Here is a 23,027-nt window from a genome sequence, read left to right as displayed (position 1 = left end):
AAAACACATATATATTCAGAACTGGGCGAAGGTGAGACAAGTATTTTATTGAATATCTGTGTTTACTATTCAAGTGAATCTGTAAATGTCATATTTACCAGGATAAAATGGCCGAACGAAGTCATATTTACAAGTCAACTTTAGGATTGTTGTCAAGAAGTTTTGACGTTGCTGAATGATTTAGTTACAGTCTGTTGATTTAGTTAGGATTTACTAATGTAAAAGTTTATTTGCCATTCTGTAATGCGGTTTGTCTGCCAGGAGGAATGAATTTGTTCAATAATATTAATTTACACTACTGTAGATATTTATGTGTTTCTAACATTACGTTTTTAAAGATCGTAATTTAATTAAATTTAAAATAACTTCATTAATTATATATTGTTTGAGGCTTAAGTGAGTGTTTGTTTCTTGTTTTAATAATAAACTTGCTTTATTTTGATCAGTTTGACTGAAAACAAGACAGACCTCCAGTTTTACTGATTAAATTAACTTAAAAAATAACTCGCAGTGACATCTTAAAATATGTCAGTGTCATTGATTAATGATGGACACCAGTAATTTGCTCTGTTCTTCTAAGTCATTTTTTAATAAAAGCTGCCTAAAAAATAATTTAACTATAAGGCCTAGTCCTGGTCTAAGCTTAGCCCCAGTGAAACCTGGCCTTGTTGTAATGTGTAATTAACACATTTTCTTTAGAAAAAAAAAAAACTAAAATACTGATAAAAATTTAACCTTTTTACAATTTGATCCTAATTTGAAGTAAAAGATTATCCATTTTATAGTCTTTGAAATCTTAAAGGGCACCTATTTTACCCCTTGTTCAAGTCTTTTGTGTCTCCAGAATGTGTCTGTAAAGTTTCAGCTCAAAACACTTATCAGATAATTTATTATACCTTTCAGAACATTGGGATTTTCTGCTCTGAACACAATGCTGTTTTTGTGGCCTGTGTCTTAAATACTGGTTCTTCTCACCCACCGTTCCCACGTGCCTGTCAGAGTGTGCTTCAATCTTCACCTCGGCTGAGTCAGGTAAACAGCACAGTGACAGACAAGAAGGAAGCAGATTTCACGTTACATTTTTGAGAAATATACTACAGTAAGAACTTTACCACGATTATTTTTATTATTTGATGTGCTTGTTGTGGAGTTGCAACGATGAGTCATACACAATGTCGTTACCAGGCCCGTGCAGAGACCTTCAAAGGGGCATTTGCAGGATAAAATTTATTTAAAAAGGGCATGTGCACTGCACAGGTTGAGCCCATGTGTGCACGTGCCTGGTCGTTACAAAGTTCATGCACGCACGCACACACAGTGCGTTTAGTTTTGCACTGTTTTTGCACACAAATGTGACAGAATACATGTTAATATCCACTGCTGTATGGATATCCATTATGTTAATGTATAAAATAAACTTGATTTAACCGGGATTGAAGCGATTTCTTTTTATAATTAAAATGAGGCTGTGGTGACAAAGACAGTAAAATCGCTGTAATTACAAACATGCACTGATTTAAAAAGGTTTTAAACTCATTCTTGATCATATTTGATGATGATTGATGATCACAGAGGGTTGAACAGATCTTTTAATCCCAGTTGCTTTGTGCACATCCTGTCTTGTTGGCATGATTATTTATACGCGGTACTATTGAGACAGGTTAATACGCGACTGTCAATCAATTCGGTGGGAAGGGAAACCGCACTTCTATGTCACATTGTGGTGGACCTTAAAATGGGAGAGATTTGAATCTTATTTTAAGGTAAGGAAATTTTAAAAAGGAGACTTACTGTCTTTAAATCACCCTAATATGACTGTGGACACACTACACTTACGCACACTTCTGTCCAAACAGCTTACAAAAAATGATTTTTATCATAGGTGCCCTTTAAAGTATTAAGATTGTAAAAAAGTTGTATTGTTCAACTTTGTAGTCAAAACAGTCCAGTCCATATAGTACCTGCATATGTTTTGTTCTTTTGATATAGCAAACTTTCTTTGTGTCTTTTTCAATGAGCAACGAAGGGTGACAAATACATACTTGCCTGTTTATTTCTATTGCTGATACACAACTAAAGGAGGAAGGGGGGCTATTTATAAAGGAGTGTAACACAACTCTGAGCATGTGTTTCTGTCTATCAAACATCTCCAGCAACACACACACACACACACACACTGTGTCCCCTGGAGATCTTTCGGCACTGAACTCCTCTGCCATTTGTGAGACAGACTAACTCGGCACTCTCAACTTTATAGAGCTTCTTATATTTGCAGTTTTTTTTATTTATATTCGTTTATTGCCTAAAAGTTGACACCAGTGTTGTGCAGTTCAACTCACACTTCTTCTCCTTTTCTTTTTCACACCTCTGGATCTTTTTTCCTTCTCTATTTGGATCTTAAACTTTCTCAGTCTGGTTCTTTCTTGATTCCGAGAGCTCTCCTTCCCCTCTCTCTTCCCCTTGGTCTCCCGTCCCTTTTAGCTGTTCCTTTTTTCTGTCCTTTTCTCTGGCTATGCACCATGTTGTCTTCTCCTACTGTGATCCTTCAGCCCTACGGACTCCCAGTTTACCCTCAGACGGCCTCCTGCTACCCCGGCATTGTTCAGGTAAATATACAAATCTACCTTTATATGTATCTACTTTATTATTAGTTTTATTTTATTAACATTTTTTACCATTTTTATTTTACAATTTTAATTAGTATATTATTTATTTAATAAAATTATTAAGAGCAATTTAAAAACATTTATCATACGCATTTTCTGTCACATGTCTGGTAAAATGTTAAACAAATCAACCAATCACTGGCCAGCAAACGGTTTGTATATCAAGTAAAGCAAGATCCACCAATGTGGCATGAAATGTGTTTGTCAGTGAAGGACGCTGCGGTTAGTTATATTTGTCCCTGCTAGGCGGCCTACTGAAAACAGGTTCAGTGCATACTTGTGTTTGTGCGTGTGTGTGTGTGTGTGTGTGTGTGTGTGTGTGTGTGTGTGTGTGGTATGTTTGTGTGTGTGTGTGAGAGAGAGAGAGAGAAATTCCAGTCTTCCTGATAAACGGTGCGCCTGCTCTTTCTCTCTGTCACACTCTATATTTTTAGTCGGTTTCTCTCACTGCAGATTTCCTCACACACACAGATTACACATTTAGAAATAGATGTTGACTGTCTGATTGCCTCTTGACTTTATCTAAAGTGATACACAGCAGCAGATTATGTCATCTAAAGAGTAGGACTTAACACAGAGGAATTTTCTTAGTTGTTTCCGCTTACTTTGTTGGCTATAATATCCACCTGTCGTATTGAACATATGAGTGAATGCTTTTGATTTTGATTTGTCCACATAATGGCTTTTTTAGAAAGGATTTTTTTACCCTGACAGCCAAAATCATTGTTTGTTGTCTCTAAAGGTATTAAGTTGATGGTTTTTGAGAGTACTTTGGCTTTACTAAATACATTTTTGTGTAATTTTGTTTACTGAAGAAAAAACAATTATGTTGCACAATACACACTCAGAATTATGAAATAATCCCTAAAATAGACCATGATATAAACCAGATTGTGTGACCTTACAATAAATATTTAACCAATATTAAATGGCTAACAAAAAATAAATATAATCCACATGCATAGTGAAATAATTTCGTGTCACTTGATTGTTTTGTATCTGTTAACTTATATGTTAACTTCAAATATGTTTGTTAATTTAAACAAAACTGAAATATTATTAAAAGAAAGACTTAAAATGGAAAACAAACTTAAATTATTATTTTCGATCAATATTTTAATATTTTAATCAATAATTAATTTTTCAATTAAGCTAAAACAATGAGCTGCAAGTCTGTTGATAATTTCAGAATACTTCTCTGGGTAAAATAAATTTAATAGGCCTTAAAGCAAAATTAAACCTGTACAAAATCTAAAGTGTAAGACAGAGACACTCTAATGTTGGCCCCTCAAATGTTAAATGGTTCCAATCCCTGTTCATTGAAAACAGAGTGACATAACAATAGTACTTTATACGAGTAATAATACTTTATACGAGTATAAATACTTGAACTGGCCAATAATTTATATATAAAAAAAAAGTATTGGTATTGGCTTGTCCCCATAAATGTTACAACACCATGTTCATTCATTCATTTTACTTCAGCTATGTACCTTAACCGACAACTTATCCAGCATATGTTTTACACAGCGGATGCCCTTTCCAGCTTCATGCACTCACTCATACACTGCAGCCAATTTAGTTCCTCCAATTTACCTATAGTGCATGTCTTTGGACTGTAGGGGAAACCGGAGCACCCAGAAGAAACGAACGCCAACAGGGGGAAAACATGCAAACTCCTCATAGAATTACTAACTGGTTCAGCCAGGACTCAAACCAGCAACCTTTTTGCTGTGATGTGACAGAGCTAACCACTGAGTCACTGTGCCACCCAACACCATGTTAATAAAACAAAATTACACTGATTTCAATAAAAATATGCTGATGAAAATGTAAGAAACTGGTTGCCAGGCAGATGGTTTAGCAGTCATTATGTAAATACATCTGATAACAGAACACCGCAACTGGCTAATCAGAATCAAGTATTCCAAGAGCCTTGTATTACATGACTATAGACAACATAAGCAGTTCTTGTCAGCAGTGTGTGTGTGTGTGTGTGTGTGTGTGTGTGTGTGTGTGTGTGTGTGTGTGTGTGTGTGTGTGTGTGTGTCTGAATGATCCCGCAGCTGTCAGATCAGGCACCTGGCATCCTGCCTCTGATCTTTCACCCCAAACCTGACAGCTGAAGGGCTCAAAGCTGTCACTGCGCTTGGAAAGACATTTTATCTGCTAGACAGAGGTGTTATTTTAATACTCACACAGTAACGAAAAAAAGTATGGGAAACAAAAGAGTTTATGTTCAGATCTCACAAGATAACTAACAAGTAGGAAGAAAAAAAAGATTGTAGCAGCCTACATTTTGTAGTTGAATCATGAAATAAACTTTTCTATCTCAACTTACATCAGCCAAACTACACTGAAAAAAATGACTGAAAGATGATTCCTTGGATTACCTAAATATTCAAAATTTTAGGTTAAGTGGTTGTAAACAATTTATTTGGGCTGAATTTAAACAAACAAATTAAGTTGAATATTACTTAATTGAATTTGTTTGTTTAAATTCATCATATATATATATATAATTTTTAACTCATTTTTTCAGTGTATGCAAGTAAAAATGAGTTAAAGTAACATGAAAGCATTTGTTTACAATACATTTTATCATACATTTTTTTATAACATGTAGTAGAAATTGTTTGAACAATTAAATCGTGCTTGATTGTCTTGTATTTCCTCTCTCTTACCAGAATATAGCCTGGTATTGTATTTAATTCATTCTGCTGCTTAAATATCTATATAAATGTATGCTTTTTGTACTTGTTATTTAAATATTTTAAGGTCTAAAGTCTAAAGGGAACTCATTTAAAACTGTGATCATGTCATTATAACTGTGTTGTCATTTTATAACTGTGATCTTTAACTTGTTCTTTGGCATGCAGCAATGCAACACTTTTTGTGAGTTTGAGTCAGCGGGTTGTAGTGCTACACTTTCACAGGTTTGACAACACCTGTTTACATCTCATAAATCTTTAACCAGGGTGTCAAGTCGCACCAAGTGTTTCAAAAAAGGACTGACAGCAAGATATGTCATGTTTTTGTGAATAACAGATAATTGTGTGGCATATATAGTGGTGTGTGTGTATATATATCCTAATGCTGAATCATAGCTATGATGATATGATGACAAACAGACACCATGTAACATAATACTTTTGTTTCTGCTGGAGAAATCTGAGTGCAGTGGTGATATTTAATCAGAGCTGTTTCTCTCAGTGTCGGTTTATCAGCAAAGTCTAAATTTACCCAGACTTATCGGCCCTGTGAACTGGATGATAAGGAGTAAAATGAAAAAGTGTGTGTGTGTGTGTGTGTGTAAAGAGCTTTTTATCAGTTATTATAACTTTATGTCTATTATTTGGCATATAGAGTCTTTTATTTTGCACTTTTGGGTGGTAGACTAAATAATTGATTTTATTTTTACAGTTTCAAACAAGAAACCTAAGGTTTTGTGTGCACAAAACACATGTCACAAAATAACTCTTTAGCGTAAAACTCTTAGTTTGTATTTGAGTAAGTATATCTTTTCACTGGGCGATGAAGTGGTGCAGTAGGTAGTGCTGTCGCCTCACAGCAAGTAGGTCACTGGTTCGAACCTCGGCTCAGTTGGCGTTTCTGTGAGGAGTTTGCATGTTCTCCCTGCTTTTGCGTGGGTTTCCTCCTGGTGCTCCGGTTTCCCTCACAGTCCAAAGACATGCGGTACAGGTGAATTGGGTAGGCTAAATTCTCTGTAGTGTGTGTGTGTGTGTGTGTGTGTGTGTGTGTGTGGGGATGTTTTATACAGATGGTTTGCGTCTGGAAGGGCATCCGCTGTGTAAAAGCTTGCTGGATAAGTTGCCGGTTCATTCCGCTGTGGCGACCCCGGATTAATAAAGGGTCTAAGCCGACAAGAAAATGAATGAATGAATATCTTCTCACTCTGTTTGGATAGCATCAAATAAACTATTATTATAATCTGTTATTGTAACAATGCCTGTTTTATCTGGTTTGACACACTGCATACTTCAGTAGCTATAGATATCTTGCTTGTCTGGTTTAAATAAATCACAGTGATTATATTCCATTGTGTGCGATTACTGAGGTTTGCTAGGGTTAGGCTTGACTGAGGAGAAACACTAAGTTGTTTGTATGAATAGATCAACTTTTATCCAAACAGATGTGTGTGTGTTGAGTGTCTAGAGAGTGGGTGGGTGAAATGGGTTGATGATTGACATGAACAAATGAACACGGCTGGTGTAAAAAAAAATCTTGAGGCTGGTTTGCTGCTCTGTGATTGGTGGATGTGAGGGACTTATGGTGGGGTGGGCGGGTGAAAACTCTGCATTAAAGCATGCGTCAGCTGTTGGTGAGTATTGGGTCGCCTGCGGAATGCACTGAAGGGGTGAGACATCATTTATACTACATTTATACCACTTATTTCCTTCACAGTGTCTTTATGTGATGTCTGAGATGCTGGTTTAAGTCAGTGTTTAGTGTTAATGATGTGGGATGTATCTGTTTCTGCAAGCAAAACAGTAACTGTATGTTGCCTTCATTAGGAAAATTATTTGGTAAAATGTTTGAATGAGTATTTTTAGCTAAATTAATTTATGGATTTGTTGCAAATGCTTCTTTGGACTACTGTATTAGTATATTTTGAATAGTTATATCTATTTAATAGCTTAAAATTAAATGTATATATGCCATATAGACCATTTTAATGTGGTCATGTCATTGGCCTATGAACATTTTCTGCTTGTTATCAAACTATTTTAACTGAGAGGTAATTCAATCATAACTTAATCTTAAAACAGCGATCACAACATTATTCATCAATATTTGGCTCTTTATGGATTCTTGGAAGCTATAAAAATTAAAAATTTAAAACTGGAAAAATGTTGGGACCATTGTTTTTTGTTTACATCCCTCAAAATAATCTATAGAGCTATTTACAGTTGAGGGCAAAATTATTATGCCTTCAGTGCGATAATTATTCTTTTTCAAATACACTGTATAAAATCCTTGTTGCCCTAAATTTTAAGCTGAAACAAATTAACCTTACGTGTCCATTAAACTTTTATTATGTTAAACTGACCTAAAACAGTGTGTGAAACCTATAAGATTAAGTTAGAACATGATTAACTTAGTTTAATATGCTCCAACGAACTAAAAACATATGCTGTCATGGCTAATTGATCATTTATTTTTTTAAAGTGTATTTCTCAAGTGATATTTACTGAATTAAGGGTATTTTCACAGTACTTTCTATAATATTTTTTCTTAAAGTCTTTTTTTTTTTTTTCAGCTTGAATAAATATTTTTTTTTAATTTCAAACAATTTTGAGGTCAATATTATTAGCCCTTTGGAAACATATTTTTGATTGTCTAGAACAGGGGTGGGCAAACTCGGTCCTGGAGGGCCGGTGTCCTGCACAGTTTAGCTCCAATCCTAATCAAACACACCTGCCTATAGATTTTTAGTGATCTTAAAGACACTAATTAGCATGTTTAGGTGTGTTTGATTAGGGTTGGAGCTAAACTTTGCAGGACACCGGCCCTCCAGGGTCGAGTTTGCCCACCCTTGGTGTAGAACAATTCACTTTTATACAATGACTTGCATAATTACCATAACATACCTAGTTAACTTAATTAAACTGGTTAAACATTTGGATTGCACTTTAAGCTGAATACGAGTGTCTTGCAAAATATCTAGTAAAATATTCTGTACTGTCATCATGGCAAAGACAAAAGAGATCAGTTATTAAAAATCTTTTATCAAAACTATTAAGAATTAGAATGTGAGTAAACGTGTTGAAAATCATCTTTCCATTAAACAGACAATTGAAAAAACATAAAATACTTCAAATTTAACTGTAGGGCTAATAATTCTGGCTTTGTTTATATATAAAGCATAAAAGGTGCCTTTGAATCCTTTTAATACAATATGTTAAAATGTTCTTTGATATTTAAATAGTAGTTTTAATTGGCAAAATAATCTACAGTTATTTAACAGACTTGTCTAATTATTCTCTAATTTTGACATATCTAATATTTCTCTTATTATTATATAATAAATGTTTTCATAACCAGTCAACAGATTTTTCTGTTTGTAAATGCTTCTCTCTCTCTTATTATAGGGTGCTGCTGCCCAGGAGGCGGGGCCAGGCAATGGTGATCCTTCACTTCCCCAGGTTTATGCCCCACCCCCTTCATATCCTCCACCTGGACAAGCCCCGCCCACACCTGCTGCCCGACTGCCACCCCTCGATTTCAGCGCTGCTCATCCAAATTCAGAATATGCAGATCATCATCAGCTGAGAGTCTACCAGGGCCCTCAGCATGACGGGACGGAGTCTATAACTGCCAGTAACACGGTATGACTGATCACCTGATCAATAACTGACCTGATAAGAAAAAAATCTTTAGTCAACACTGGGCAGGTACATCTTTACATATAAAGAAATAATTTGATTTTAGAAGTGAAAAAAACTGAATAATATGATTTACTTGCAGTCAAGCAGGGTCAATCTAAAAGTATGAAAATTATATAGAAACAATGTTCCTGTATGTAGCAAAATCAGTGTGTATTTGCATCAGAAAAGGTATGCCAGGAATATGTATAGGCAGCTGATATATAATCATGCTCTGGTCCTTTGGGATCTCCTGTTTGAGCTAAAAATATCTCTAATGCCCTTTGCACATCCTTCCTTTGCCTTGTCCATGTATGGACATTCAGCTGAATAGACAGTATAGGAGACTTATGATGAAAGAAGGCCTTCTTCCATTTCCACTTTCTGCTTCTCTTTTTAATGAGTGAGTTGTTGTCTTAAATGTTTATAATAATAAAGCTTAGTTTCAGTGACAAATCTGAATTTTATAAGAGAGCTTGTCAATTCAACACTACATTTACTCTTAATGTCATTTATAGTATTTTTTTAGTCTTATTTTAAAATGAATGTAGTGCAGGAGTTTTAAAACAGGGGTCAAAAGGGTCAAAATCTCCAAGGACCACACGGTGGTGCTTGTGTCTGCAGAATATTGAAGACAAAGAGGAAGCCTTGTAGTATCAATGTCTATATATAGTACACTAAAATATTTAATTGCATTCTAGTTCAGTTTTAGTTTAGTTTAATATTAAGAAATATTTATATTAGATTATTATTATTATTATTATTATGTTTATTATATTATAGTTTATTAATATCATTTAAGTTATTTAGGTTTTATGTTAATGTACCTATAAATAAGTTAAAACTGAGTTGAGCATATGTTTTTTTTTATTATTATTATTATACTTTGACTTTTAATATTGGGGTTTTCAATGATCAACGCAGTTAGACATGTGTACTAAAGTGTTTTTAAAGTGATAGTTCCCAAAAACTATCCCTTTATCCAATAATTTACTCACCTATTTTCTTGTTCCAAACCTCTTTGATTTCTTTTCTTCTGTTGAATACTTTTGTGGATGTTTTGAAGAATGCTGGAGACCTGTAACCATTGACTTTCATAGTATTTGTTTTTCCTATATGGAAGTCGATGGTTGTAATTAATTTTCTTCACAATATCTTTGAAAGTGTTCAACAGAGGAAAGAAACATATGAACCACTTGAGAGTGAGTAATGGTTCATTTTTATTTTTGGTTGAACTATCCCTTGAAGGCACAAGCACTGAGATGTAACTCAAAAGTAAATATGTCCAGTCTGTGAGTTGCTTAAATATTATCTCTTTAACCTGAGCCATAGGTCGATGTTCTTTAAAGTATGTCACTATGGAAATGTATGATTGTCATTGTAATGTTTGTGGGGCATTGCTAATAATGTCTCACTGGGAGTAATAATTGCAGATGACCATTTTAAATGACAACAAATGTTTATACTCCCGCACTAAGCACACTGTGGCAAGAATATAGTGCTATTTTCACCATGAAAGTATGTATTCTCTAAAATAGGTTCATGAAATGAGTTGTGTCTTTCTCTGTCACACCATCTTCTGTCCACACTGCTTATATCACTAGAGAACGCCAGATTTTGGGACAATGCGCCGCCGCCGTGGAGGGAGGGGTCAAGGGGGGCGGTCAGACGGGATGATGACCCCTCCCCCCCATCTATGTTTTCCAGGTCCAGTCAGAAACGCACTCTGCATCGTGACGTGAATTCATCACATACCTTCCCATCACACCCTCTCTCAATCTGCCACTTTTCCCCAAATCCCTCCCTGGCCTGTGTCTCTGGATGAATGCGATGATGATGATGATAATTCAGCAGTATTTCCTGTGTGACACGTGCTGTTGTAGTCTTTACAGCTAGCAATCAGCCCGGCCGGCTCAGAGTGAACCATAACCACGATATGTCTGCGTGTGTGGATGGGTGTGTGCGCGTGTGTGTGTCTGTGCGTAAATCTTTATGCGTGTTTCTGTTTTTTAACTTCTTTTTTTTCAATTAATACACTGCTCTGTTTTGTTTCCAAAAATAACAGTAAATTGGTAAGTCATAGGATGAATTGCGTAGGCCGCTTGATTTCCCCATTTTTCGAGACACTTTCATTTCCTTTTTTTGGGTAGGGTTCACTCGGTTTAATGTGCAAAACCTTCCTTAAATACTTGCCTTCGTTGAGTGCCTAATTGGTTTTTATAACATTGTTTTATAACATTGATTTTTATAACATTGTCTGAATGCTAAAGAAAAGATTGTTTGTACAGATTAAACTGGAAAATTTATTTTAATGAGAAAAATAGCTATCAAGGAATTCTGCTTTTTGATAAATACACTGAACAGATAAATGAAATTACACTTTTATGGATACATTGATATTGAAATGGAAATGTTGATATGGAAGTAAGTAATAAACATCATTGCTAATTAGCAATAAATGCACCTAAAAATGTACATTATGAGGAAAAATGTAAACGTTACATATAATAAAAATATTGTACAGAATATCGTTATGATAAACTGATCTTCAACTCTAGAAAAGTGGACTGATACAGTTTAAATTTACTAGAACTTTTATGTTAAGCTGCTTTGACACAATCTACATTGTAAAAGTGCTATAAAAAGGAACATAAATTGAATTGATAGATGCATTGGTGTGGGAATATTGGCTGTTACTGATAACTAGGGCCAGACAGAATCTGCTGACATTTTTCGCTAATCTGTGGATTTATGTGGGATGATTTTGGGTGTATCAAAACTAAAAACTTAATTTGTTAAATAAAAAAATTATATATATATATATATATATATATATATATATATATATATATATATATATATATATATATATATATATATATATATATATATATATATATATATAAACTTTTATTTAATGTTTACAATCCTAATAGATCCATTTATTTATTTGATAAACAAAGCAAGTGTATAATATAACATAGCTACCATATATCTACTAAAAGACAGACATTTTCACAAAATACTTTACAAACTGTATTGTAAGTAAATCATATGAGCATTTTTATATTAGTCAATAATATTGCTGAAATTAATTTAAAAACTGAATAAATATAAATTTACGCACATTTACAAACAACTGGATAAGTAGACTTAATGATGGGCTGAAAGTCTGTGGATTTCTGCGCTTGCAGATTCTGTGTGGGCCTACTTATAACCAATGTCCAACTTATATTTGTAAATTGATAACTATAAATCCGCCTAAATATATAAAAGCCTGATAACAAATACAAAAGGCAAACAAATACAGTGGGCACCTTTAAGTAGAAATTTTGGAAGGAAACATAATAAACCGAATGCACCCCCTATTTTCTGTCCATATTGGAGCTATTGTTCTTTACTGTATGAACTTCACTGTATACAGTGTGCTGTTATAGCAGTCGGATAAGTTGAAGCAGACGTCATTTTTGTCTTTCTGCTTCCACTTTCCAAATTTATATAAATAAAAAACTGGCTCTTACAAACGAACTCATTAATAGCCATTCTTTTCATTTGCTTAACATTTTTCCATTGCTTTGAGATTCACATCACATGACTCGTTGTGCCTTCAAATTTCCTTTTTTAACCAAAATTTCTTTTGACTTTATTTCAACAATTTCTTTTTTCTTTGTTTTTTTTTTTTTAAATGTCTCGCTATGCTCGGCTAATGTTCTTCTAGCAATGGGCTTTTTCTTTTTAAAACATTTAATACACTTTTTTGACTTCTTAATCCATTTTAATGGTAACCGTTTTGTGCCTTTTGATGAGGTAGGCTGTGCAGACATACGAACTGGCATCGTGATGCATTGTGAAATAGTGGATGTGTTGGGTTTGAAGCACAAACACTCCTATGTATTGATCTGCATGGGGGCATTTCATTGACACAATAGGTGCAATAGGAAATATTCTGTAACCATGCATTCTATATGACATAATTTCAGGTCATAGTCATAAGGTTACATTGTAAATATACTAGCAATCTGACTCAAGTTACAGATTGGATTGAGTTTACTGAAGTTAAACTATGAGTAGTCTACTTTCAATGCAAATTGTGATTTTTATGTCCATCTCTAACAGGCATGTACTTAGTCGGCTCACTAAAATGGGAACTTGATCACATTTCCTCACTTTTGCTTGAGAGGAATCACTGGATGAGGAATGCTCCTTTTGCGTTTTGTTGTGGTCACTTTATAAAACCAGTTTTCTCCCAATAAAATGTTAGACTGCAGTAAGCTTGACCAGAAATCTTACAATAGCATTTCTTTTTGTCATGACATGCATACTAATGTTTGTTCTGTGCTCCACACTTTCATCCCTATCTCCCTCATAGGATGATTCTCTGGCACCCGTGACGTCTGACCCACAGTCTCTCAGTGTTTCTGTGGCCTCCGGTAGCGGAGCTGCAGGAGGAAGTGACGAGGAAGGAGGCGGGAAGGCTCAACCTAAAAGGCTCCATGTTTCCAATATCCCTTTTAGGTTTCGAGACCCAGACTTGAGGCAGATGTTTGGGGTAAAACAAATGCAATACTTTTCTGTCATTATAAAAGATGACCCAAAATATGAACATTGAACAATATTTACTCCTCACATCCTTCCAAACCTGAAATGTTTCACTCAATGCAGTCCAAAACAGCATTGGAGCCTTTAAAGGTCCCATGAAGTGCTTTGAAATGTGCATTTTCTATTCAATGTTTGACGTAATCTCAACTGAAACATGAAGAGAGGGTGGGACATAGATTAGCTCCTCCTCTTTAAAATAACACCATATACACGTACACTATATATGTATATACACATACACCACCGTGGTTTGGTTTCTCTCTGCTCTGCCAGTGAGAGTGGTTGAGCTCAAGTGCATCAAATGAAAAGCAAATGCGAAGCGTCTTGAATGGGCGGGGCATGTCAGATACTACAGAGCATTTGATTGGTCAAGATTTGAAAAAAAAACTGCAGAATAGGCTGACGTGCTAAAAAATTTTTATTCATTCAAGCCGAAGTGATAAACTGCAAGCTTTGGATGTTTATATTAGGTTATATTTATATAGGTTTGTCACTGTTTTGGAGCACACTAGAGAGATATAGACATACTTAAAACTAAAAAGTTTTATTTAAATTTCATGGGACCTTTAATTTTTGAGTATTATCTTCTGAAGTTTTTCAAAAGAATGAAAGTCGTATAGGTTTAAAATGAGAGAGAGTAAATGTCCCAATGCTCGTTTTTGGGTGATTAATCCTTTCAAATATGTGTATAACTGGTTAGTCATGATCTTTTTTTTTTTTTTTTGTTATTTCAGCAATTTGGCAAGATTCTAGATGTAGAGATCATCTTTAATGAGAGAGGATCCAAGGTTTGTAAATTTCCATTCAGATTTGTCTAGTGATTTTAGTCAAAGCAACCTGCAAATGAGGGGAACTGAAAATGTCTTTATATCAGTGTATGTTTCCGTGTGAAGTAATACAAAAAAGATTATATTATAATGAGATTGTTATTATAATTATAATCTTATAATAAATATATATATATATATATATATATATATATATATATATATATATATATATATATATATATATATATATATATATATATATATATATATATATATATATATATATATATATATATATATACACACAGGATTTAGAGCCCTCCTTTTTTTCATACCATTGATACCCTTTAGATAAAATATACAAAATATAGTTCTGGCTAAAATCTTAAAAACCCTATAATGAGGAGATTAAATTTAAACTTCAACTTATACCAAATATACATTTCAAAATGTAGGCTATTTAAGGATCAAGATAATAAACTTCATTTGTTTGGTAAATAAAGCAGGTCGCTTATATAGGCCTAATATATATATATATATATATATATATATATATATATATATATATATATATATATATATATATATATATATATATATATATATATATATATATATATATATATATATATATATATATATATACAAAATATTTAAGAGAATAGATAATAAAAGCCTTGTATAAGAAAGTCAGAACAATTCCTTATCTTTTGTGAATCGAGGAAGGCAACAAATTCAGTTTTATTGTCAAGGGAAATGTTGTGTCAAGGGAGTCGACAATTACAATACAGAATTATGTATGAACAAATTGTTCAGCTGACTCGCCTGTTTGTTTCAAAACAAATATTCTTAATATAAAATACAAAGAAAATAAAAAGGAAAGAGAGAACATAACAAAAAAGGTGGAATATAAAAACAGTAAAAAATCTAAATAATAATAATTATTATTAATAGTTAATTATTATTTATAGCTATCATTAGTACAGTGTAATGGTGACTGTTTTATAGTTACATTAAAGTTACAAAAATCTGTTTTAATATTGTTGATACTCATAGTGTAAAATATTCTTCTTAGCCCTTTACTATAATGGTGTTTTCCAGCACCAAGTTCCTGATTCACAATGGAACTTTTGTGAAAAATCTAATAGCATTTTTCCAGGCAAATATTGCTGTGGTATATATAAACCTTCAGTTTGCCTTTGGGATTTGCATGTTTTTAAGCAATCCTCTTCTGTTATACTAATGTTTTCCTCCTTCTACCAGTCTGTTTGAACATATGAGTACTCAGAGCAATTTCAAAATGTATTTACAAACGATAGAAAGAAAATCAAAAGTTTTAGTATTAAAGTTGGCCATTTTTAAAATGTTAATGCAAAAAATAAAAATCAATATATGTATCTGGGATAATGACTAAATACCCAGCTGAAACTTAGACAACAGAAGCAACCAAAATCAACAAAAGACCAATGCTTCCAATTCAATTCAATTCAATCAATTTGCAATTTGCATAGAGATTTTCACTTTATTTGAGTTTCAGTTGAGTTGCGTTTGATATCAATCTTTCAGGGTTTTGGATTTGTGACGTTTGAGAGTGCAGTGGAAGCAGATCGAGCCAGAGAGAAGCTCAACGGTACGATCGTGGAGGGAAGGAAGATTGAGGTATGACAATGATAAGTTGCTAATTTAGCAAGAAAATACAAATAAACAACTAAATAACTTTGCTTCCTCAGGTGAACAACGCTACAGCAAGGGTGGTAACAAAAAAGCCCCAGACGCCATTAGTTAATGGTGAGGCTCCTTTGTAATGTTCTAGCCAAAATGTTAGTGGCCATTCGCAGAGAACACATTTTTGCAGTTCACTTGGCTGTTTATCAATGATTTGCTATGCAAATATGCACTAGCAGCAAGGCTGGATTTAGTTCTTCTTCCATCCACCAAAGTGCATTTAGGCAGATGAAAACCCCACTGAAAAATAGCTATGAAAAAAGCCATAGCTGTGAGGTGTTTAGAGTTCTTCTTTGTCACTGGGATTTACACTAGGTTTTGACTGTTCAGATGCTTTATTTATTTGTCTGAAACATGCTCTTGCATTCAAGACTAAACATACTGTAAGCAAGCCTCAGTTGTTGATTGTGAAACATTGTTTTAGAACATAGAGGGTCTCATTCTGAAACTGTCAGTTAAACTGCTGCAAAAACAATGATGCTCTGAAGGTTCTGAAACTAGTTTATTAATAAAGTCACTTGGAGGTGCTGACTTGTTTCCTGTGAGATTAGAGCTCTGCATTTATGCTTTATGCACAGGAGGAAGACAAAGTCTTGAAAAAAACATGGAAATAGTATGTTCACTGCTATAATCGTTTTCTCATTTGATCCTATTGTTTGTATTATTCATTTCTTTAGGGTGTTTCTTTCCTTTGAACAGAACATCTATTAAAATATAAAAATATATAACAATGTGAAAATAAACGATCAATATTATTAGAAAAAAAAGTTTCTTCCACAGTCCAAAGACATGCGCTTTAAGTTAATTGATTAAACTAAATTGGCCGTTGTGTAAATGTGTGTGTGTGTGTGTGTGTGTGTGTGTGTGTGTGTGTGTGTGTGTGTGTGTGTGCATGTGCATGTGTGTGTGTGTCAATGAGAGTAAGTATGAGTGTTTCCCAGAACTTGGTTGTGGCTGGATGGAGCATCCGCTGTGTAAAACATATGTTGGAATAGTTGGCGGTTCATTCCGATGTGGCGACTCCTGATAAATAAGAGACTAAACCAAAGGAAAATAAATGAATGAATGAAAAAGTATCCTCAATATTGTATTTTAACACTTGCTTAGAAGGCTTGTGCATAAGTTTTGACTGTTGCACATTGTTTTTTCATGTATGCCACAGCACAGCGTTCTAAAAATCATCATTGTTCTTGCATTTAAATTTTTTTAACAGTTCCTTAAAATGTTCTCTGTGAATGGCTCATTTATACGTTTTTAATTTGAAAATAAATGTTTTTAAAAAATTCAGTTCCTCACTACAAATATTTCTTATTTGTAGCTGCCGGGTGGAAAATCAATCCAGTAATGGGTGCCATGTACGCCCCTGAACTTTATACAGGTTTGAGATTTAATCTTGGCTTTGATTGTTGTTGTTCAAATAACAGATTCATTTGATTTCAGTGCATGCAGTTTGTCGTTTTGCCCACTGTCTTTTTGTCTGGGTCTACTAGTTGCCAGCTTCCCCTATCCCGTTCCCACACCAACCTTGGCCTACAGAGGCTCTGGTCTCCGTGGACGAGGTCGAGCAGTTTACAACACAATCCGCTCCGCAGCCGCCGCTGCCACACCAGCTGCAGTGCCAGCCTACCCAGGGTCAGTCTCTCTCAATGGACAACTAATCACTACAAGATATTTTAGATAGATGAGTTTTTTTTTTCATTTAGCTTTAAAATATACCTGCAATTACAAATGACAATTTTTTTGAGGCAATACATTTTTTTCTTTCCTCATGCCGAATCGCTCTTAAATAGCTAGCACACCAATTGCTGCTTTTATTGTGAAAAACACTACTGTTATGGTGATTACAGTTTTTAAGTACAAATATAGACTGTACATGTAAATAAAAAAGAAATATATATGTATACACATACAGTCTATAATATTTGTACATAAAAAATGAAGCAATATACATATAAAAAATCTTTATCTGTATACACAGAGAGAACATAAAAACCACTGCAAATTCCTTATGTGTTTGCACACACTGGGCAAATAAAGCTTATTCTGATTTCGATTAAGGCTCTTGAACTTGAGTTAAATGTGAATTAGATTTTTATTTTATTTTATGACATTATTTAACATGCATAACATACCTTATCTATCTGTCTTCTGCAGAGTGGTGTATCAGGAAGGACTGTATGGTGCTGAGGTCTATGTAAGTCAACAGTCAACTCTTACCCATTTACTGGCAAACACTTTCAGAGCTCTCATTTGCATGGAAATTGCTCATAAGTCACAATATTTGACTTACTGTAATTCACCTTGTGACTGTGTATTCATAATAGTGGTTTGTCTGAACTGGTCACATTTAAAAAAATGAGAAGCAGAGAATGTGACTAATTATATCCTAATGTGCTACAAATACCTACAGTATATTCTTGAAAAGTCTGCTAAATGGATGTGTTTGTTTTACCATTATTATCTTTTTATTTCGTCCTCTTTTTTTAATGTAATTATTACATCATATAAGCCTAACTCCTACCTTTTAAAATGGCCATGAACTAACTTTTGATTTTGTCATGTTTTGAAGTCCATTTATAATGTTATCAGGATTTTCAAATCAAAAACATCATAATTTAGATATAATTGTTTTTTTGTTTTTTTTGCCCTCCTCATGAGAACACTGTTTGTGTGGGAGATTGTAGACTCTGAAGTAAATATGCTATGACTAGCAGTGAACATATATAAAGATGTCCCTAAGATGAAAAGGATATCTGTGTGCCCACTAATTTAAACTTGTGTACGCATGTTTCAAAGCCAATTATAGAATAATACCAAATAATAAAAACAGTGCTGCTAGATTATTGTAGGTTCTAATAAAGATAGCCCAAAATCATCTTACAGTAAATCTTACAAATGTGCTGAATTATTTGTAAACAAATCCATGATGAAATGAAGAGAACAAACGACAAAGTTGTTATTGAAGTGATCTAGAAGGATCTCTTCATTTAGTGTAAAACCGTGTTATGCAGTTTCGTAGGTCTTGATCTTCTTATGAGAAGGTGGAGTTTAACTCCATTTAAACGTTTAGTTCACACAAAAGTGGAAAATCTATCAATAATTACTCACCCTCATGTCGTTCTTAATCCCAGAGACCTTCGTTTGTCTTTGCAACATAAATTAATGCCCTGATCCTCCATAGATGGTCAGAGCAATGGTCCCAAAAAAATACTATAAAACATCATAAATACAGCGCATGTGTCTTCAGTGATGCAATTCAAATATTTTAAAGCTACAAGATTACTTGTGTGCATACATAAAACAAAAGTAAAATTTAATTTAACAGTTTCTTCTCCTCAGTGTCACTTGCACATGTGCATCTGTGGTATACATCAGAGGAATGACTGATTCTTGTGAATGTGCGCCCTATACTGACACTGAGGGAGTAAAAAGTGTTGAATGAAGTCTTTAATTTTGTGTTATGTGGACATAAATATAATTTTCATAGCTTGATAATTTTCCAACTGAACCACTGAAGGCATATGGCCAGTTTTAAGGACAATTTTTGGTACTTTTAATTATATAATTATATAGACCAGGGGTGTCCAAACTTGGTCTTGTAGGGCCGGTGTCCTGCAGATTTTAACTCCAACCTGCCTCAACACTCATGGATGTTTTTAGAAAGCTTATTAGAGCTTGCCCAGGTATGTCTAATTAAGGTTGGAACTAAACTTTGCAGGACACCGGCCCTCTAGGACCGAGTTTAGGCATGCCTGATATAGACCACAGGTGTCAAATCCAGTTCCTGGAGGGCCACAGCTCTGCACAGTTTAGCTTCTAACCCGAATTAAACACACCTGATCAAACTAATTGAGTCTTTCACACTTGTTTGAAACCTACAGGTAAGTGTGTTGAAACAGGGAAGGATCTAAACAGAGCTGCGGCCCTCCAGGAACTGGATTTGACACCTGTGATATAGACCAGTGCTCTCTATGGTGGATTAGGGAGCTCTCAGATTTAATTTAAAATATCTTAATGTGTGTTCCCAAAACAAGAGAAGGCCTCAGGTGTAATTAACTACATGATTTTTATTTTTTAATTGCACATATTATGGTAGACTGGGTTCAATATAAGCTTGTTTTAAGAATAACAGGAAAGTTTTCAATTCTGAACCCTATGATTTCATTTTCCACACATCTGTTACATGTCAAAAGATCAATGAAATTTAGAGTTTTCAGTGACTCAGTGACATGACTTCTCAACTTTTATTTAATGTTTACAATGTAGATCAAGTTAGATCCACTTATTTGGTAAACAAAGCAAGTCCTTCATATGATATATCATATAAAAACATGTTCAAAATAAATCATTTGAACATTTTGATAATAGTCAATAATATTACTGAAATTAATTAAAAAAAAAACGGAATTGATAGAAATTTACACAACTTTACACAAGTAAATAAATAGACTCAATGATGGGCTTCAAATCTGTGGATTTCTGTGCACGCAGATTCCCTGTCGGCCTAGACATGACCCTTTAAATATACAGTTAATCTTCAGCCACAGTGTTATCATTTTTATTAAATGCTAACCTAAAATACGAGGATGGGGCTGTCCCGGTAGCACAAAGTTTTTTAAGTTTCACCGCACCATGTTATGCAAGAGTTTAACCTTCATTGTTTTTAGGGAGGATATCCAGCCACATATCGAGTGGCCCAGTCGGCCTCAGCAGCTGCAACGGCCACATACAGTGATGGGTAAGAATCTATTCATCTGTCTATCTGTATGTCTATCTATTGTTTAATTTTTTTATTTCTATTATGTTAAGATATGGAAGAGTCTATGCCACAGCAACAGACCCCTACCATCACTCAGTGGGACCCACAACCACTTATGGAGTTGGAACAATGGTAATTTAATAAGAATTGCAAGCATGTAGATGTTTACGAGCAGATTATGAAGCCATCTGTCACTACTGATATGACTCATTCTGTTTGTTTACAGGCCAGTTTATACCGTGGTGGCTACAACCGCTTCACACCATACTGATCAAAACAATTCTCTGGAAGTTGACTGAGAAAAAACGAGACTTTTTAAATCACACTGTGCTGAAGATCTGTTTGAAGTTAAGACTGTAAATAATGACAATATTTATTTAGGGGGGGGGATAGAATCCAACCTGAAATTTTGAATAATTATATTTAAGGATTTTTATTTAATTCCTAATTTAAGAGCCCAACTCCTCCCTCCTAACACTTATCAGACTGTCTAGCTGAATATGATGTTGCTATCTGCAGTACATATAGTAAAATCATCACAGTGCCATGAACTGGTAAAACGTCTGGATCTGTTGCATTGTTTCGAGTGCTGATATTCAGTTGAAAGACTCTATAGAGAAACTTCCCCCAAACTGTCTCTGGTATGTATAGGGCTGTGTGTTTGCTGGAGTGCCTTTGGTTTGTTTGAGTGTGTGCATTTTATTGCTGTCACAAGCAATACTGTGAGATACAGCAATGGCACTGGGATGGGTGGTATATTTTGTCACAATGTAATCTACCTCCGAGCTAAACATCTCTTTTGTATAAGTAATGCAAGCCTGTCATTTGTTTCAAAATCTTTTTATGTATAAAAGAAATCTCCTGTGCTTTGCCTCGCTCTGATGTCCTCCTGTCATTTCCTTGTCAGGCTTTGCTGTTTAGCTTTATCTGGTCTTTTCACTGTGCTTCTCTCTGTTCATTTTTTCTGGTGTGTGTGATTCTAATGTTTTTGCGTTTAACAATATAACTTCTGGATTGCTCTTCCTGTCTTCTCTTCCTTACTCTTACTTTAATCAGTTGTCCTTTACTTCCCACTGTTTCCATTTTTGCAGTTTCTTAAAGGTCAAGTGCATTAATGCCTTATTAAGATCATTATAAAAGGAATCACAATCATTTCACCTTTATTCAAAACATCTGTTTTATTTTTTATTAAAAGAAGTTTCAAACCAACTGCACTTTGCCTTTCTTTCTTTTTCTTTCTTTCTTTCTTTCTTTCTTTCTTTCTTTCTTTCATTTCTTTCTTTCTTTCTTTCTTTCTTTCTTTCATTTCATCTGTCATTTGTGTTGTTTCCTTCTTTGCTTGATTTGTTTACTATATTTTCTCTTTAGGGAGCCGCCTCTTTTTTCTTTTTTTTTCTTTTTTCTTTTTTCTCTTTTTCCTCTTTTTTCCTCTTCTTTTAATTTCTCTATTTTCTTTCTCAGTCTTCTTTCATTTCCCTTTCTTTCTTTCTTTCTTTCTTTCTTATTTTCTTTTTCCTTCATTTCTTTCGTGGCTTGATTTGTTTACTATAGACACTTTCTCTTTAGGGAGCTGCCTGTTTATTTCTTTCTGTCTTTTCCTTTTCTTTTCCCTCTCCTTTCATTTCCCTTTCTTTCTTTTATTTCATCCTTCCTTTGTGTTGTTTCTTTATTTGCTTGATTTGTCTGTTGTAGATATTTTCTTTAGGGAGCTGCCTGTTTTTCTTTCTTTTTTCTTTTCCCTCTCTTTACATTTGTCCTTCTTTCTTTTTTAAAAATTTTATTTCATCATTCCTTCATTTCTTTCTTTTTCCATCCTTTGGGAGCTGTATTTGTTTCTCTCTTTCTCTTTTCTTCTCCTTTTCCCTATCCTTTTCCCTAAATCTTTCTTTCTTTCTTTCTTTCTTTCTTTCTTTCTTTCTTTCTTTCTTTCTTTCTTTCTTTCTTTCTTAGTTTTTTCTATGCTTGATTTGTTTGTTATAGATATTTTCTCTTTAGGGAGCTGCCCGTTTTTTCTTTCTTTTTTCTTTTCCTTTTTTCTTTTCCCTCTCCTTTAATTTCCATTTCTTTCTTTTTCCATCCTTCCTTCCTTTGTTTCTTTATTTCTTAGCTTTATTTGTTTATT

General features: G+C 34.1%; 1 protein-coding gene across 2 annotated transcripts; it reads left to right on the top strand.

Moving 5' to 3' along the window:
- The first annotated feature begins 2,519 nt into the window (after nucleotides 1-2,519).
- rbfox1l (RNA binding fox-1 homolog 1, like) lies at nucleotides 2,520-22,114 on the top strand. 2 transcript variants are annotated; one of them, NM_214775.1, is given in 12 exon segments: nucleotides 2,520-2,606; nucleotides 8,780-9,016; nucleotides 13,422-13,601; nucleotides 14,386-14,439; nucleotides 15,988-16,080; nucleotides 16,152-16,209; nucleotides 17,465-17,524; nucleotides 17,637-17,778; nucleotides 18,301-18,340; nucleotides 20,814-20,884; nucleotides 20,956-21,037; nucleotides 21,132-21,176. In NM_214775.1, coding segments are annotated over 12 exon segments (1,149 nt in total).
- The last annotated feature ends 913 nt before the right edge of the window (nucleotides 22,115-23,027 follow it).

The sequence above is a fragment of the Danio rerio genome, chromosome 16 (assembly GCF_052040795.2).
Source record: "Danio rerio strain M-AB ecotype USA chromosome 16, GRCz13ab, whole genome shotgun sequence".
NCBI classification, from domain to species: Eukaryota; Metazoa; Chordata; class Actinopteri; order Cypriniformes; family Danionidae; genus Danio; species Danio rerio.
The sequence above is the reverse complement of the archived record's forward strand: the minus strand, read 5'-3'. Positions and strand labels throughout refer to the sequence as shown.

What these genes read in the sequence shown, in the direction of transcription:
- rbfox1l (XM_087285575.1), top strand. Translation starts at nt 6,994, where the DNA reads ATGCGTCAGCTGTTGGTGAGTATTGGGTCGCCTGCGGAATGCACTGAA. An exon ending in CTATAACTGCCAGTAACACG is followed by an intron (nt 9,017 to 13,421) that starts GTATGACTGATC and finishes TCTCCCTCATAG; the next exon opens with GATGATTCTCTGGCACCCGT. An exon ending in TGGAGGGAAGGAAGATTGAG is followed by an intron (nt 16,081 to 16,151) that starts GTATGACAATGA and finishes TTGCTTCCTCAG; the next exon opens with GTGAACAACGCTACAGCAAG.